Source organism: Eleutherodactylus coqui, chromosome 4 (assembly GCF_035609145.1).
Source record: "Eleutherodactylus coqui strain aEleCoq1 chromosome 4, aEleCoq1.hap1, whole genome shotgun sequence".
Lineage (NCBI taxonomy): Eukaryota > Metazoa > Chordata > Amphibia > Anura > Eleutherodactylidae > Eleutherodactylus > Eleutherodactylus coqui.
In genome coordinates, this window is record NC_089840.1 from 242,376,036 (window position 1) to 242,391,932 (window position 15,897).

Here is a 15,897-nt window from a genome sequence, read left to right on the forward strand (position 1 = left end):
TATTTGCTGTCTGGGAAAAGTAACCGCTGTGCTGCACTTCATATAACTGCATTTCTGTGCAACACATATCTTATCTGATTGAATATAGTCAGTGGGCCTTTTCTTTTTAAAAAAGGGAAACATTCTATGTGCCCTGCCTCTGTCAGTCCTCAGCGTTCTGTGTACGTGTGTGGTGGGTGGAGATAGTAAACAAATCATACGCAGCCAGCTACGTTTAACAGCAGGCTTGCGCCAATTTATTTCCTGCCTGGGAAATCAAATCACTGGTAATACACCATGCTGAGGGGTAGGGGTAGGCCTATAGGACGTGGACGCAGGTGAGGACGCGGAGGCCCAAGTCAGGGTGTGGGCACAGGCCGAGCCAGTGCGGAAGCCAGGGGTAGAGGCAGGGCCAGACCGAATAATCCACCAACTGTTTCCCAAAGCGCCCCCTCGCGCCATGCCACCCTGCACAGGTCAAGGTGCTCTACGGTGTGGCAGTTTTTCACAGAGACGCCTGACGACCGACGAACAGTGGTGTGCAACCTTTGTCGCGCCAAGATCAGCTGGGGAGGCACCACCAACAGCATGCGCAGGCATATGATGGCCAAGCACCCCACAAGGTGGGACGATGCCCTTTCACCGCCTCCGGTTTGCACCACTGCCTCTCCCCCTGTGCCCCAACCTGCCACTGAGATCCAACCCCCCTCTGAGGACACAGGCACTACCGTCTCCTGGCCTGCACCCACACCCTCACCTCCGCTGTCCTCGGCCCCATCCAGCAATGTCTCTCAGCGTAGCGTCCAGACGTCGCTAGCGCCACAGTTTGAGCGCAAGCGCAAGTACGACGCCACGCACCCGCACGCTCAAGCGTTAAACGTGCACATTGCAAAATTGATCAGCCTAGAGATGCTGCCTTATAGGCTTGTGGAAACGGAGGCTTTCAAAAGCATGATGGCGGCGGCGGCCCCGCGCTACTCGGTTCCCAGTCGCCACTACTTTTCCCGATGTGCCGTCCCAGGCCTGCACGACCACGTCTCCCGCAACATTGTACGCGCCCTCACCAACGCGGTTACTGCCAAGGTCCACTTAACAACAGACACGTGGACAAGCACAGGCGGGCAGGGCCACTATATCTCCCTGACGGCACATTGGGTGAATTTAGTGGAGGCTGGGACAGAGTCAGAGCCTGGGACCGCTCACGTCCTACCCAACCCCCGAATTGCGTGCCCCAGCTCGGTGGTGTTATCTGCGGGGGTGTATGCTTCCTCCACTAAACCACCCTCCTCCTCCTCCTACGCAACCTCTGTCTCGCAATCAAGATGTGTCAGCAGCAGCACGTCGCCAGCAGTCGGTGTCACGCGGCGTGGCAGCACAGCGGTGGGCAAGCGTCAGCAGGCCGTGCTGAAACTACTCAGCTTAGGAGAGAAGAGGCACACGGCCCACGAACTGCTGCAGGGTCTGACAGAGCAGACCGACCACTGGCTTGCGCCGCTGAGCCTCCAACCGGGCATGGTCATGTGTGACAACGGCCGTAAGCTGGTGGCGGCTCTGCAGCTCGGCAGCCTCACGCACGTGCCATGCCTGGCCCATGTGTTTAATTTGGTGGTTCAGCGCTTTCTGAAAAGCTACCCCCACTTGTCATACCTGCTCGGAAAGGTGCGCCGGATCTGCGCACATTTCCGCAAATCACACACGCACGCTGCCACCCTGCGGACCCTGCAACATCGGTTTAATCTGCCAGTGCACCGACTGCTGTGCGACGTGCCCACACAGTGGAACTCTACGCTTCACATGTTGGCCAGACTCTATGAGCAGCATAGAGCTATAGTGAAATACCAACTCCAACTTGCGCGGCGCAGTGGGAGTCAGCCTCCTCAATTATTTACAGAAGAGTGGGCCTGGTTGGCAGCCATCTGCCAGGTCCTTGGAAAATTTGAGGAGTCTACCCAGGTGGTGAACGGCGATGCTGCAATCATTAGCGTCACCATTCCTCTACTATGCATCTTGAGAAGTTCCCTGCAAAGCATAAAGGCAGACGCTTTGCGCTCGGAAACAGAGCCGGGGGAAGACAGTATGTCGCTGGATAGTCAGAGCACCCTCCTGTCTATATCTCAGCGCGTTCAAGAGGAGGAGGAGGAGCATGAGGAGGATGAGGAGGAGGGGGAAGAGACAGCTTGGCCCACTGCTGACTGTACCCATGCTGCTTGCCTGTCATCCTTTCAGCGTGTATGGCCTGAGGAGGAGGAAGAGGAGGAGGAGGATCCTGAAAGTGATCTTCCTAGTGAAGACAGCCATGTGTTGCGTACAGGTACCCTGGCACACATGGCTGACTTCATGTTAGGATGCCTTTCTCGTGACCCTCGCGTTACACGCATTCTGGCCACTACGGATTACTGGGTGTACACACTGCTCGATCCACGGTATAAGGAGAGCCTTTGCACTCTCATTCCCGAAGAGGAAAGGGGTTCGAGAATGATGCTATAGCACAGGGCGCTGGTGGACAAACTGATGGTAAACTTCCCATCCGACAGCGCTAGTGGCAGAAGGCGCAGTTCCGAGGGCCAGGTAGCAGGGGAGGCGCAGAGATCAGGCAGCATGTACAGCGCAGGCAGGGGAACATTCTCCAAGGCCTTTGCCAGCTTTATGGCTCCCCAGCAAGACTGTGTCACCGCTCCCCAGTCAAGGCTGAGTCGGCGGGTGCACTGTAAAAGGATGGTGAGGGAGTACGTAGCCGATCGCACGACCGTCCTCCGTGACGCCTCTGCCCCCTACAACTACTGAGTGTCGAAGCTGGACACGTGGCCTGAACTCGCGCTGTATGCCCTGGAGGTGCTTGCTTGTCCTGCGGCTAGCGGCTTGTCAGAGAGTGTGTTTAGTGTGGCTGGGGGAATCATCACGGATAAGCGTACCCACCTGTCAACCGACAGTGCCGACAGGCTTACACTCATCAAGATGAACAAAGCCTGGATTTCCCCAGACTTCTCTTCTCCACCAGCGGACAGCAACGATACCTAAGCAATACGTAGGCTGCACCCGCGGATGGAAGCATCGTTCTCTCTCACCATCCAAAACGGGGACATTTCTGCTTCATCAATCTGTGTATAATATTCCTCCTCCTCCTCCTCCTGCTCCTCCTGCTCCTCCTCCTGAAACCTCACGTAATCACGCCGAACGGGCAATTTTTCTTAGGGCCACAAGGCTCACTCATATAATTTTTCTAAACAATTTTTATACGTTTCAATGCTCTTAAAAGCGTTGAAACTTTAACTTGAACCAATTTTTCGTTAAACTGGGCTGCCTCCAGGCCTAGTTACCACTTAAGCCACATTAACCAAAGCGAATAATGGGTTTCACCTGCCCTCTTGGTTGGCCATGGCCAATTTTTTGGATGTACATTAGTACTGTTGATACAGCAATTTTTGTGGGCCCTCGCCTACAGTGTAATCAAATGAATTTTTAGCCCACCTGCATTACAGCTGACGTTACATCCGCTGTGTTGGGCAATGCAATGGGATATATTTATGTACCGCCGGTGGCTTCCTGGCACCCACCCATGCTGTGGGTCCACAGAGAATTATAAATGCATCTGTTTCCACATCTAAAGAACCCCAGTCAGACTGGGGCATGCAGTGTGGGCCGAAGCCCACCTGCATTAAGCACGACATTACTACCTCAGCTGTGTTGGGCAATGCAATGGGATATTTTTATGTACCGCCGGTGGGTTCCAGGGAGCCACCCATGCTGTGGGTCCACAGGGAATTATAAATGCATCTGTTTCCACATCTAAAGAACCCCAGTCAGACTGGGGCATGCAGTGTGGGCCGAAGCCCACCTGCATTAAGCACGACATTACTACCTCAGCAGTGTTGGGCAATACAATGGGATATTTTTATGTACCGCCGGTGGGTTCCAGGGAGCCACCCATGCTGTCGGTCCACAGGGACTTCACAATAGGGAGTTGTACCTGCCTGTGTCTATGAATTAAAAACCGCGGTCTGACTGGGGTATGCAGACACCTTGACAGAATGAATATTGTGTGGCACATAGGTTCCCCATTGCTATGCCCACGTGTGCAGCTCCTGATGGCGGTGGCACAAGATTATAATTCTCATTGCTTCTGTACAGCATTGTGGGCTATCGCCCCGCCCCTTTTAAAGAGGGTCGCTGCCTAGCCGTGCCAACCCTCTGCAGTGTGTGCCTGCTTTTCCTCTGGCAGACGCACTTATAAATAGACATGAGTGTGGCGTGGCATGAGGGCAGCTGAAGGCTGGGCAGGGACAGTTTGGTGTGCGCTGTGGACACTGGGTCGTGGGGGGGGGGGGGGGGGTTGGTCAGCATGTTACCCAGGAGAAGTGGCAGCGGAGTGTCATGCAGGCAGTGATTGTGCTTTGTTGGAGGTAGTGTGGTGCTTAGCTAAGGTATGCATTGCTAATGAGGGCTTTTCAGAAGTAAAAGTTGTTGGGGGGGGGGCACTCTTGCCGGTATTGTGGCTTAATAGTGGGACCTGTGAACTTGAGATGCAGCCCAACATGTAGCCCCTCGCCTGCCCTATCCGTTGCTGTGTCGTTCCCATCACTTTCTTGAATTGCCCAGATTTTCACACATGAAAACCTTAGCGAGCATCAGCGAAATACAAAAATGCTCGGGTCGCCCATTGACTTCAATGGGGTTCGTTACTCGAAACGAACCCTCGAGCATCGCGAAAATTTCGTCCCAAGTAACGAGCACCCGAGCATTTTGGTGCTCGCTCATCTCTATTATTGATCTAAAAGATTGTTTCCATACCCCATTTACTTTAGATTTAAGCATATTCTTAGTCAGTTAGGTTGCATAACATTCTGAATAACTGCATATTGCTTATCTATTAGTAGACGCCTCTACTACCAACTTAATCTCCAAGTTTATTTGCTAAAATGTAAAAAAAATATTTTTGGAACCGAATCGTACCCTGATTACTGTGTCACCTGCCCTACTGCAACACATGATTTATCCTAGTAACTCCTGCACTTGTACAGGTAACCTCATGGGGAGGAAGGCCCCAGATAATGATGAAACACTACTGTTGATAGTGAGAGAGCACAATGGCACATGTAATAATGAGGAGTTCTGGCTTTACAAATCACTGTATATTAACCCCTTCCCGCTCCTGGACGTACCTGGTACGTCATGGCAGCCTGGTACTTCCCGCAACATGACGTACCTGGTACGTCCTGGAGATAGCACGGGATCACATGTGATCCCGCGCTATCCCGCAGCGGGAGCCGGCTGTCAGTCACAGCCGGCGTCCCGCTCCAACAGCGGGGGGGCATCGGAGATGCGCCCGCCGCTGTTAACCCCTTCCCTGCCGCGATCTAAGTAGATCGCGGCAGGGAAAGAGTTCACAGAGGGATCGCGATCCCTGTGTGTCTCCGGCCGGAACTCGCGATGTTATCGCGAGAGCCCGGCCTGTCACCATGGCAACAGGACGCCAGACACTGGCGTCCTGTATTGCCTGTGCCTATTATCGCTGTACAAGCGATAAGGCATGGCAGAGCAGTAGCTCTGCCATGCCTTATGACAGCGATCATAGGCACAGTGATGTAAGTCCCTCAGAGGGACTCAAATAGTATTAAAAAAAAGAAAAGAAAAGTGTAAAAAAAATAAAAATGTAAAAAAAAAAATGTAAAAAACCCCTTTTTTATGCTTTTTCTAATATTAGCATAAAAAAAGGGAAAAAAAACTAAAACCCCACATATTGGGTATTGACGCGTCCGTAACGACGTTTACAAAAAGTTGAACACGCTTTTTATTTTGTACGACAAAAAGCGTTAAAAAAAACGCTAAAAAACAGAGGCAAAATGCTAATATTTAGCATTTTGCCTCACAAAAAATGCAATAAAAGTGATCAAAAAAGCCGTACATTTCCCAAAATGGTACCAATAAAAACTACAGCTCGTCTCGCAAAAAATAAGCCCTCATAGAGCTCCGTACATAGAAAAATAAAAAAGTTACAGGACTTTGAATGCAGCTATAGACAAAAAAAAAAAGATTTCCAAAAAAAGGGGGTTTTATTGCAAAAAAGTGTAAAAACCTAAAAAAAATATAACAATTTTGGTATCGTTGTTACCGTACCGACCCGCAGAAAAATTTTAGTGTGTCATTTATGCTGCATGATTAACGCTGTAAAAAAAAAAAAAAAATCTATGGCAGAATTGATGCGTTTTCTCTCCCTGTTATCATTAAAAAAAAAAAAAAAAAAATTTACGATATTGTCTATATACCCAAAAGTGGCACCGATAAAAACTACAGATCGCCACGCAAAAAACAAGCCCTTACACGGCCGCGTCCACGGAAAAATAAAAAAGTTATGGCTTTTGAAAAATGGAGATGGAAAAATACCAAAAAATCGCTTGGTCCTCAACGCCAAAATAGGCCATGTCATTAAGGGGTTAACAGACTTCTGTCATGGTGCGTTGTATGGTCCAATGCTACCTATAGCCTGAAAAACACATTACGTTTTTAAACTAACCTGTATTTCAACAACTGGAATCTGAAAAATAAAAGAAAGCATATTTAGCATTTTTATAGCATCTGAAAGCCAATTATATTGTCAGGCTATCAAATCTGGAGGTAATTTTATACTAAAAGACATAGTCTTAATAAGTTTAAACTTACCAAAATGTTTTCTGGTTTGAAATCTTCATTTAGGGACAGAATTCTGAAATTCACTGTAAAAGTTGACGAATAGTTTATCAATACGGTATTAATCATTTAAAGAAAGACATTTGAAATTCTACCCCCCATGTACACATTGGTTGCCATGAGATAGAATAACATACTATGCTTAGAGATGAGCGAGCACCAAAATGCTCGGGTGCTCGTTACTCGAGTCGAACTTTCCGCGATGCTCGAGGGTTCGTTTCGAGTAACGAACTCCATTGAAGTCAATGGGCGACTCGAGCATTTTTGTATATCGCTGATGCTCGCTAAGGTTTTCATTTGTGAAAATCGGGGCAATTCAAGAAAGTGATGGGAACGACACAGCAACGGATAGGGCAGGCGAGGGGCTACATGTTGGGCTGCATCTCAAGTTCCCAGGTCCCACTATTAAGCCACAATACCGGCAAGAGTGGGCCCCCCCCCCCTCCCAACAATTTTTACTTCTGAAAAACCCTCATTAGCAAGGCATACCTTAGCTAAGCACCACACTACCTCCAACAAAGCACAATCATTGCCTGCATGACACTCCGCTGCCACTTCTCCTGGGTTACATGCTGCCCAACCCCCCCGCACGATCCAGTATCCACAGCGCACACCAAAGTGTCCCTGCACAGCCTTCAGCTGCCCTCATGCCACTCGCTGGCCTCATAGCCACACCACCCTCATGTCTATTTATAAGTGCGTCTGCCATGAGGAGGAACTGGAGGCACACACTGCAGAGGGTTGGCAGGGCCAGGCAGCGACCCTCTTTAAAAGGGGCGGGGCGATAGCCCACAATGCTGTACAGAAGCAATGAGAAATCCAATCCTGTGCCACCTCCATCAGGAGCTGCACACGTGGGCATAGCAATGGGGAACCCATGTGTCACACAATATTCATTCTGTCAAGGTGTCGCATAGCTTAATCGACACTGCAAGGGGAAAGCCGTCTGCGCTCTGCCCCCTACCCAAGTCAGTCAGTGTCTTTGTGCCAGACAGGTCAAACACCGCGATGGGAGCTAAGTTTGCACCAACAGCATAGGTGGCTCCTAGGAAACCCAAGACATTAACCAAAAATTGATCTGACCGGCCAAACATGGCAGACTTGCACGGCGCCCATGACATAGGCCTCGGCCCACAGCTTCAGTAATCCTAGGCAGGAAGCGGACTTTCACTGCACCCCGGACATAGGCCTCTGCACAAACCCTCAGCAATCGCGTGCCTACAGCGGACTCCAATGCTAGCGTAGCTGTTCACGTCTCATTAGCGTTGTATTGCTCCTGTAGTTTGTCCCAATGCAGTGCCACGGATAGTAGAGCTAACGTCAGATTAAATACAGGTGGGCTTCGGCCCACACTGCATGCCCCAGTCAGACCGGGGTTTTTTATAAATAGTCACAGGCAGGTACAACTCCGCAATGGGAATTCCGTGTGCACCCACAGCATGGGTGGCTCCCTGGAACCCATCGGCGGTACATAAACAAATCCCATTGCAGTGCCCAGCACAGCTGAGGTAACGTCAGATTAAATGCAGGTGGGCTTCGGCCCACACTGCATGCCCCAGTCTGATCGGGGTTTTTAATACATAGACACTGGCAGGTACAAATCCCTAATGTGAAGTCCCTGTGGACCCACAGCATGGGTGGCTCCCTGGAACCCATCGGCGGTATATAAATGTAACCCATTGCAGAGCCCTGCTCAGCAGAGCTAACGTCACATACAATACAGGTGGGCTTCAGCCCACACTGCATGCCCCAGTCTGACCAGGGTTTTTAATACATAGACACTGGCAGGTACAAATCCCTAATGTGAAGTCCCTGTGGACCCACAGCATGGGTGGCTCCCTGGAACCCATCGGCGGTACATAAATGTATCCCATTGCAGAGCCCTGCTCAGAAGAGCTAACGTCACATACAATACAGGTGGGCTTCGGCCCACAGTGCATGCCCCAGTCAGACTGGTAATATGTACGTTAACAGTAACCGCATTGGTGGGAAATGGCCCCGCCACCATCATGTCTTTGGGAAGCCTCCGTTTCCACACCACAGTGACATAGCATTAGCAGCGGTATAGTCAGAGCCCAGAATTAGTAACATTTCAGCGGTAGCATTAGGAACAGGCCCCAGTAACATATCACTAGCAGCAGTATAGGGGGAGCACAGTCTTAGTTCCATTTCAGTAGTAGTCAAGACAGGCCACAGTAACATTCCCATTGCAGCAGTTTAGGGAGATAACAGTCTCTTTCACATTTCAGTAGCTGCAGTATAGACAAGGCCCCAGTTACATTTATGTAGCAAAAGTGTAGGCCAACCCCACACACCTTGCTGTAGCATGAGTGCAGGTGAAGCCCATAAAAATTACTAGGATTACACTGTAGGCGAGGGCCCAAAAAAATTGGTGTACCAACAGTACTAATGTACCTCAGAAAAATTGCCCATGCCCAACCAAGAGGGCAGGTGAATCCCATTAATCGCTTTGGTTACTGTGGCTTAATTTGTAACTAGGCCTGGAGGCAGCCCAGTTAAAATAAAAATTGGTTCAGGTGCAAGTTTCAACGCTTTAATGAGAATTGAAACTTATAAACATTGTTTACAAAAGTAATATGACTGAGCCTTGTGGGCCTAAGAAAAATTGCCGTTCGACGTGATTACGTGAGGTTTCAGGAGGAGGAGGATGAATATAATATACAGATTGGTGAAGCTAAAAGGTCCCCGTTCTTTATGGTGATAGAGAACGATGCTTCCATCCGTGGATGCAGCCAACGTAATGTTTAGGTACCGCTGCTGTCCGCTGGTGGAGAAGAGAAGTCTGGGGAAATCCAGGCTTTGTTCATCTTTATGAGTGTAAGCCTATCGGCACTGTCGGTTGACAGACGGGTACGCTTATCCGTGATGATTTCCCCAGCCGCACTAAACACCCTCTCTGACAAGACGCTTGCCGCAGGACAAGCAAGCACCTCCAGGGCATACAGCGCGAGTTCAGGCCACGTGTCCAGCTTCGACACCCAGTAGTTGTAGGGAGCAGAGGCGTCACGGAGGACGGTCGTGCGATCGGCTACGTACTCCCTCACCATCCTTTTACAGTGCTCCCGCCGACTCAGCCTTGACTGGGGAGCGGTGAAACAGTCTTGCTAGGGAGCCATAAAGCTGTCAAAGGCCTTGGAGAGTGTTCCCTTGCCTGCGCTGTACATGCTGCCTGATCTCCGTGCCTCCCCTGCTTCCTGGCCCTCGGAACTGCGCCTTCTGCCACTAGCGCTGTCGGATAGGAATTTTACCCCTTTCCTCTTCGGGTATGAGAGTGGAAAGGTTCTCCTTATATCGTGGGTCGAGCAGTGTGTACACCCAGTAATCCGTAGTGGCCAGAATGCGTGTAACGCGAGGGTCACGAGAAAGGCATCCTAACATGAAGTCAGCCATGTGTGCCAGGGTACCTGTACGCAACACCTGGCTGTCCTCACTAGGAAGATCACTTTCAGGATCCTCCTCCTCCTCCTCAGGCCATACACGCTGAAAGGATGACAGGCAAGCAGCATGGGTACCCTCAACAGTGGGCCAAGCTGTCTCTTCCCCCTCCTCCTCATGCTCCTCCCCCTCCTCCTCCTCCCCCTCAACACGCTGAGATATAGACATGAGGGTGCTCTGACTATCCAGTGACATACTGTCTTCCCCCACCTCCGTTTCCGAGCGCAAAGCGTCTGCCTTTATGCTTTGCAGGGAACTTCTCAAGAGACATAGCAGAGGAATGGTGACGCTAATGATTGCAGCATCGCCACTCACCATCTGGGTAGACTCCTCAAAGTTTCCAAGGACCTGGCAGATGTCTGCCAACCAGGCCCACTCTTCTGTAAAAAATTGAGGAGGCTGACTCCCACTACGCCGCCCATGTTGGAGTTGGTATTCCACTATAGCTCTACGCTGCTCATAGAGCCTGGCCAACATGTGGAGCGTAGAGTTCTACCATGTGGGCACGTCGCACAGCAGTCGGTGCACTGGCAGATTAAACCGATGTTGCAGGGTCCGCAGGGTGGCAGCGTCCGTCTCGGACTTGCGGAAATGTGCGCTGAGCCGGCGCACCTTTCCGAGCAGGTCTGACAAGCGTGGGTAGCTTTTCAGAAAGTGCTGAACCACCAAATTAAAGACGTGGGCCAGGCATGGCACGTGCGTGAGGCTGCGAGCTGCAGAGCCACCACCAGGTTACGGCCGTTGTCACACACAACCATTCCCGGTTGGAGGCTCTGCGGCAAAAGCCAGTGGTCGGTCTGCTCTGTCAGACCCTGCAGCAGTTCGTGGGCCGTGTGCCTCTTCTCTCCTAAGCTGAGTAGTTTCAGCACGGCCTGCTGACGCTTGCCCACCGCTGTGCTGCCACGCCGCGCGACACTAACTGTTGGTGACGTGCTGCTGCTGACACATCTTGATTGCGAGACAGAGGTTGCGTAGGAGGAGGAGGGTGGTTTAGTGGAGGAAGCATATACCGCCGCAGATACTAGCACCGAGCTGGGGCCCACAATTCTGGGGGTGTGTAGGACGTGAGCGGTCCCAGGCTCTGACTCGGTCCCAGCCTCGACTAAATTCACCCAATGTGCCATCAGGTAGATATAGTGTCCCTGCCCGTCTGTGCTTGTCCACGTGTCTGTTGTTAAGTGGACCTTGGCATTAACCGCGTTGGTGAGGGCGCGTACAATGTTGCGGGAGACGTAGTCGTGCAGGGCTGGGACGGCACATCGGGAAAAGTAGTGGCGACTGGGAACCGAGTAGCGCGGCGGCGCCGCCGCCATCATGTTTTTGAAAGCCTCCGTTTCCACAAGCCTATACGGCAGCATCTCCAGGCTGATCAATTTGGCTATGTGCACGTTTAACGCTTGAGCGTGCGGGTGTGTGGCGGGGTACTTGCGCTTGCGCTCAAACAGTTGCGCTAGCGACGGCTGGACGCTGCGCTGAGAGACAGTGCTGGATGGGGCCGAGGACAGTGGAGGTGAGGGTGTGGGTGTAGGCCGGGAGACGGTCGTGCTTGTGTCCTGAGAGGGGGGTTGGATCTCAGTGGCAGGTTGGGGCACAGGGGGAGAGGCAGTGGTGCAAACCGGAGGCGGTGAACGGCCTTCGTCCCACCTTGTGGGGTGCTTGGCCATCATATGCCTGCGCATGCTGGTGGTGGTGAGGCTGGTGGTGGTGGCTCCCCGGCTGATCTTGGCGCGACAAACCTTGCACACCACAGTTCGTCGGTCGTCTGCACTCTCAGTGGAAAACTGCCACACCTTTGAGCACCTCGGCCTCTGCAGGGTGGCATGACGCGAGGGGGCGCTTTGGGAAACAGTTGGTGGATTATTCGGTCTGGCCCTGCCTCTACCCCTGGCCACCGCACTGCCTCTTCCAACCTGCCCTGCTGCTGTACTTGCCTCCCCCTCTGAAGACCTGTCCTCAGTAGGCTTAGCAAACCAGGTGGGGTCAGTCACCTCATCGTCCAGCTGCTCTTCCTGCGAATCCTCTGTGCGCTCCTCCCTCGGACTTACTGAAATTACTACTACCTCACTGATAGACAATTGTGTCTCATCGTCATCGTCCTCCTCACCCACTGAAAGCTCTTGAGACAGTTGCCGGAAGTCCCCGGGAACTTTCCAAAGGTTGGGCATCGGTCACGACAAACTCCTCCGATGGGAGAAGAACCATTGCTGCCCATTCTGGGCAGGGGCCCGAGAACAGTTCCTGGGAGTCTGCCTGCTCCTCAGAATGTGTCATTTTAATGGAGTGAGGAGGCTGGGAGGAAGGAGGAGCAGCAGCCACAGGATTCAGAGTTGCAGCAGTGGACGGCGTAGAAGACAGGGTGGTCGATAGATTGCTGGATGCACTTTCTGCCATCCACGACAGGACCTGCTCACACTGCTCAGTTTCTAATAAAGGTCTACCGCGTGGACCCATTAATTGTGAGATGAATCTGGGGACCCCAGAAACTTGCCTCTCTCCTAATCCCACAGCAGTCGGCTGCGATACACCTGGACCAGGAGCTTAGCCTGTACCCACACCCTGACTTGGGCCTCCGCGTCCTCGGCCGCGTCCACGTCCTCTAGGCCTACCCCTCAGCATGGTGTATTACAAGTAGAGCAGAAACAGAACGCTGTATTTAAATGTGCCGCTTATTGGCCTGTGGTTGGAGGCTGACTTCGCTTACGGAGCGCACAGCAGAGCAAGGAAACAATTATGCGCAAGCCTGTCGTGAGACCTAGGTGCGAATGACTGAGCTACTGTAATTCACAGCGCAGAACCAGTCAAGTGGCCAAAGGGCAGTGGTAGGCCTTAAGAATTTTGCTACAATTTTTTAAAATGGTGAGGTGAAAAAGCAGACAGACACCGTATGCAGCGTATATATGTATACTGTTTCCCTGTGGCAGGATGACGACGATCATGTAACGGAGCGCACAGCAGAGCCAGGAAACAATTATGTGCAAGCCTGTCGTGAGACCTAGGTGCGAATGACTGAGCTACTGTAATTCACAGCGCAGAACCAGTCAAGTGGCCAAAGGGCAGTGGTAGGCCTTAAGTATTTTGCTACAATTTTTTAAAATGGTGAGGTGAAAAAGCAGACAGACACCGTATGCAGTGTATATATGTATACTGTTTCCCTGTGGCGGGATGACAGCGATCATGTAACAGACACAACAGAGCCAGGAAACAATTATGCGCAAGCCTGCTGTAACGCTTATCTGGGTATTAATTAGCGACTACTACCCCCAGCAGACACGCAGGAAACTGAAGACGGTCACAGGCAGCCCAAATATAGTATTTTTCCCCAATTTTTTTGAAAAAGCCCACTGCCTATATAGACAGTATATCTCTTTCCCTGTACCACTGTTCCTGCCTCACCAGTACTGCCCCTGTACTCTGTAAAATGACTGCAGACTGAGGACGCTATGGTCTGCACGCCCGATATACAAAAAAAAAAAAAAGTTGTGCAACACTGCTAAAAGCAGCCTCAACAGTATTGCACACGGTCAGATGTGCCCCTAAGCAGGACCGTTGGGGTTCTTGAAGACGAATATAACACTTAACACTCTCCCTATAGCAGCTACAGCAAGACAGCACTTTCCCTGATCTCTGTCAGCATGCATCTGTGGTGAGCCGCGGGCGGGGCAGATTTTAATACTCGGGTGTCACCTGATCTCCCCAGCCACTCACTGCAGGGGGGTGGTATAGGGCTGGAACGTCACAGGAGGAAGTTGTAATGCCTTCCCTGTCTTTCTATTGGCCAGAAAAGCGCGCAAATTTCTCAGGGAAGAAAATGAAAGTTACTCGAACATCGCGTGGTGCTCGTCTCGAGTAACGAGCATCTCGAACACCCTAATACTCGAACGAGCATCAAGCTCGGATGAGTACGCTCGCTCATCTCTAACTATGCTTAAAATACTTAGTTTCCTTGTACATGAGATTAATTTTGGGCGATTAACTACCATATAGTCATCCCATCGATAATCGCTTCTGTACTTTCACACAGAAGCAATCCTCTCTCATTGAATGGAGGCGAAGTTGGACAGATTTTTTTTCCGGTTGCCTGCCTACCTCATTCACAGTAAACAGGCAGTTGTTAATAGTTGAATGATTGCCTGTTTATGCAGGTCAATCATTGTTTGATTTTTATATACTTGCAGAAACTGAACAACAAACGATCAGCGAATTAATTATTGTTTGTCATTCAGTCATTGACCATATTTACACTGAACATTTATCGATAATTATGTAATGAAATTGATGTGTAGAAGGACCGTTAGACTCTGTTCATATTACATCTATGGAAAAGATTATCATATACACAAAGAGCTAGTTGAAAAACGCATGACACGGGTATAACAGAGTCATTACCAGCTGTAGCTTTCTGACCTCATTCTTCCAATCACTAACCCCACACACATTACATCCCAAATAATGACATACATTTATTAATTTTGGATAATTTAGCCACAACAGCAATTTTATTACAAACAATTTACATAAATTAACCCAATGTAACCATAAAACTCATTAATTAAATATTCACCATCCACCAAAAGAGGGGAGGTTCTGGGAACCCCAAAATTTGTCACCTTACCATTTAAAGTGAAATATCCAAATTGGCTCCAGTCATTCTCCAACTGAGTCAGAGACCCAATATCCCAAATTGCCTCCAGTCGCACGATGCGGAGACCAACTAGCTCTTACAAGACTAGACACACCACCATCTCTGCAGGGATTACACCCTGTCAAAGCCAAGAGGCGACAGACACCAACACACACCATCCAATGAGACACACCTATCCCCACCATGCCTCCCGCCCTCAACCAATTTTATAACTGACTCTAAGGGCCCCCCAATTGCCACAGCGAGCACAGCTTGACCACCTCAAGTTTGTGACACCCCCATCACGCCGTGGCTCTCTCGATCCCTCTTGGATTGCCAATAACCATAGATCAATGCCCACTGCGTTTAAGTGGAAACTGTCACTCTTCCAAAAATTCCCATGTCCAGATTCCAAACACACAGGCTTAATAGCCACTCCCCCCTTACGAGCTACAAAACCCCCAAATTGCTCTATTTTTTCCCATGCTTTATTTAACCTGTCCATTGACCCTGCATTGCGTCATGACTTAAGCGGCACTATCTCCGACCATACCACTATTGAATCTGAAAGCAATGTCACAAGACACAGAATACATAATGAATATCCTGTGAAAGCTCCCAAAATAGCCTACAACCAAGAACATTCCCCCCTGACCAAAGGCGTAACTTGAAGATCTTGGGCCCAGTGCAAAATCTGTATGAGGGCCCCCAAGTATAATGCTTTATTCCTGGTACTGTGCTCCATATATGTAGAAAAGAGGCCTTATGGATGCCCTAAGGCTCCTGGGCCCAGATGCAATGACATCCTCTGCATCTCCTATAGTTATGCCCCTGTCTCTGACGTGTAACATCAAAATATTAGGTACCCTATCCAAGACCACAAAGTTCTGTACCTCCAGAAAGACTCTATACCATATCATACCACTCAACCTTGTACACCTTATTGTTTCACATTCAGACAGATTTTCTCCTTCTTCTAACCCCGGTAAACATAGGAATGGCCTAGTATCCACACTAGGGCTGGGCCGTAAAACAAGAGAGGAAAATTACTGCAAAAACATAACTAAACATCAATATTTTTATACATTACTACTTCCATGTGTGGGCCCCCCAGCCTTGTTTACTCTTTACAATAGATGCAGCCTTATATAAGACCT

At 50.3% G+C, this 15,897-nt stretch overlaps 1 protein-coding gene across 1 annotated transcript in view; it reads right to left on the reverse strand.

Moving 5' to 3' along the window:
• The window catches only part of LOC136626157 (alpha-2-macroglobulin-like), a 119,976-nt gene that overhangs the window by 88,267 nt on the left and 15,812 nt on the right, over positions 1-15,897 (reverse strand). The window contains exons 4-5 of the mRNA XM_066600964.1: positions 6,637-6,689; positions 6,491-6,511 (exon numbers count right to left, since the gene is read on the reverse strand). Coding sequence (XP_066457061.1) covers positions 6,491-6,511; positions 6,637-6,689 — 74 coding nt within the window. The remainder of the gene's footprint in view (positions 1-6,490; positions 6,512-6,636; positions 6,690-15,897) is intronic.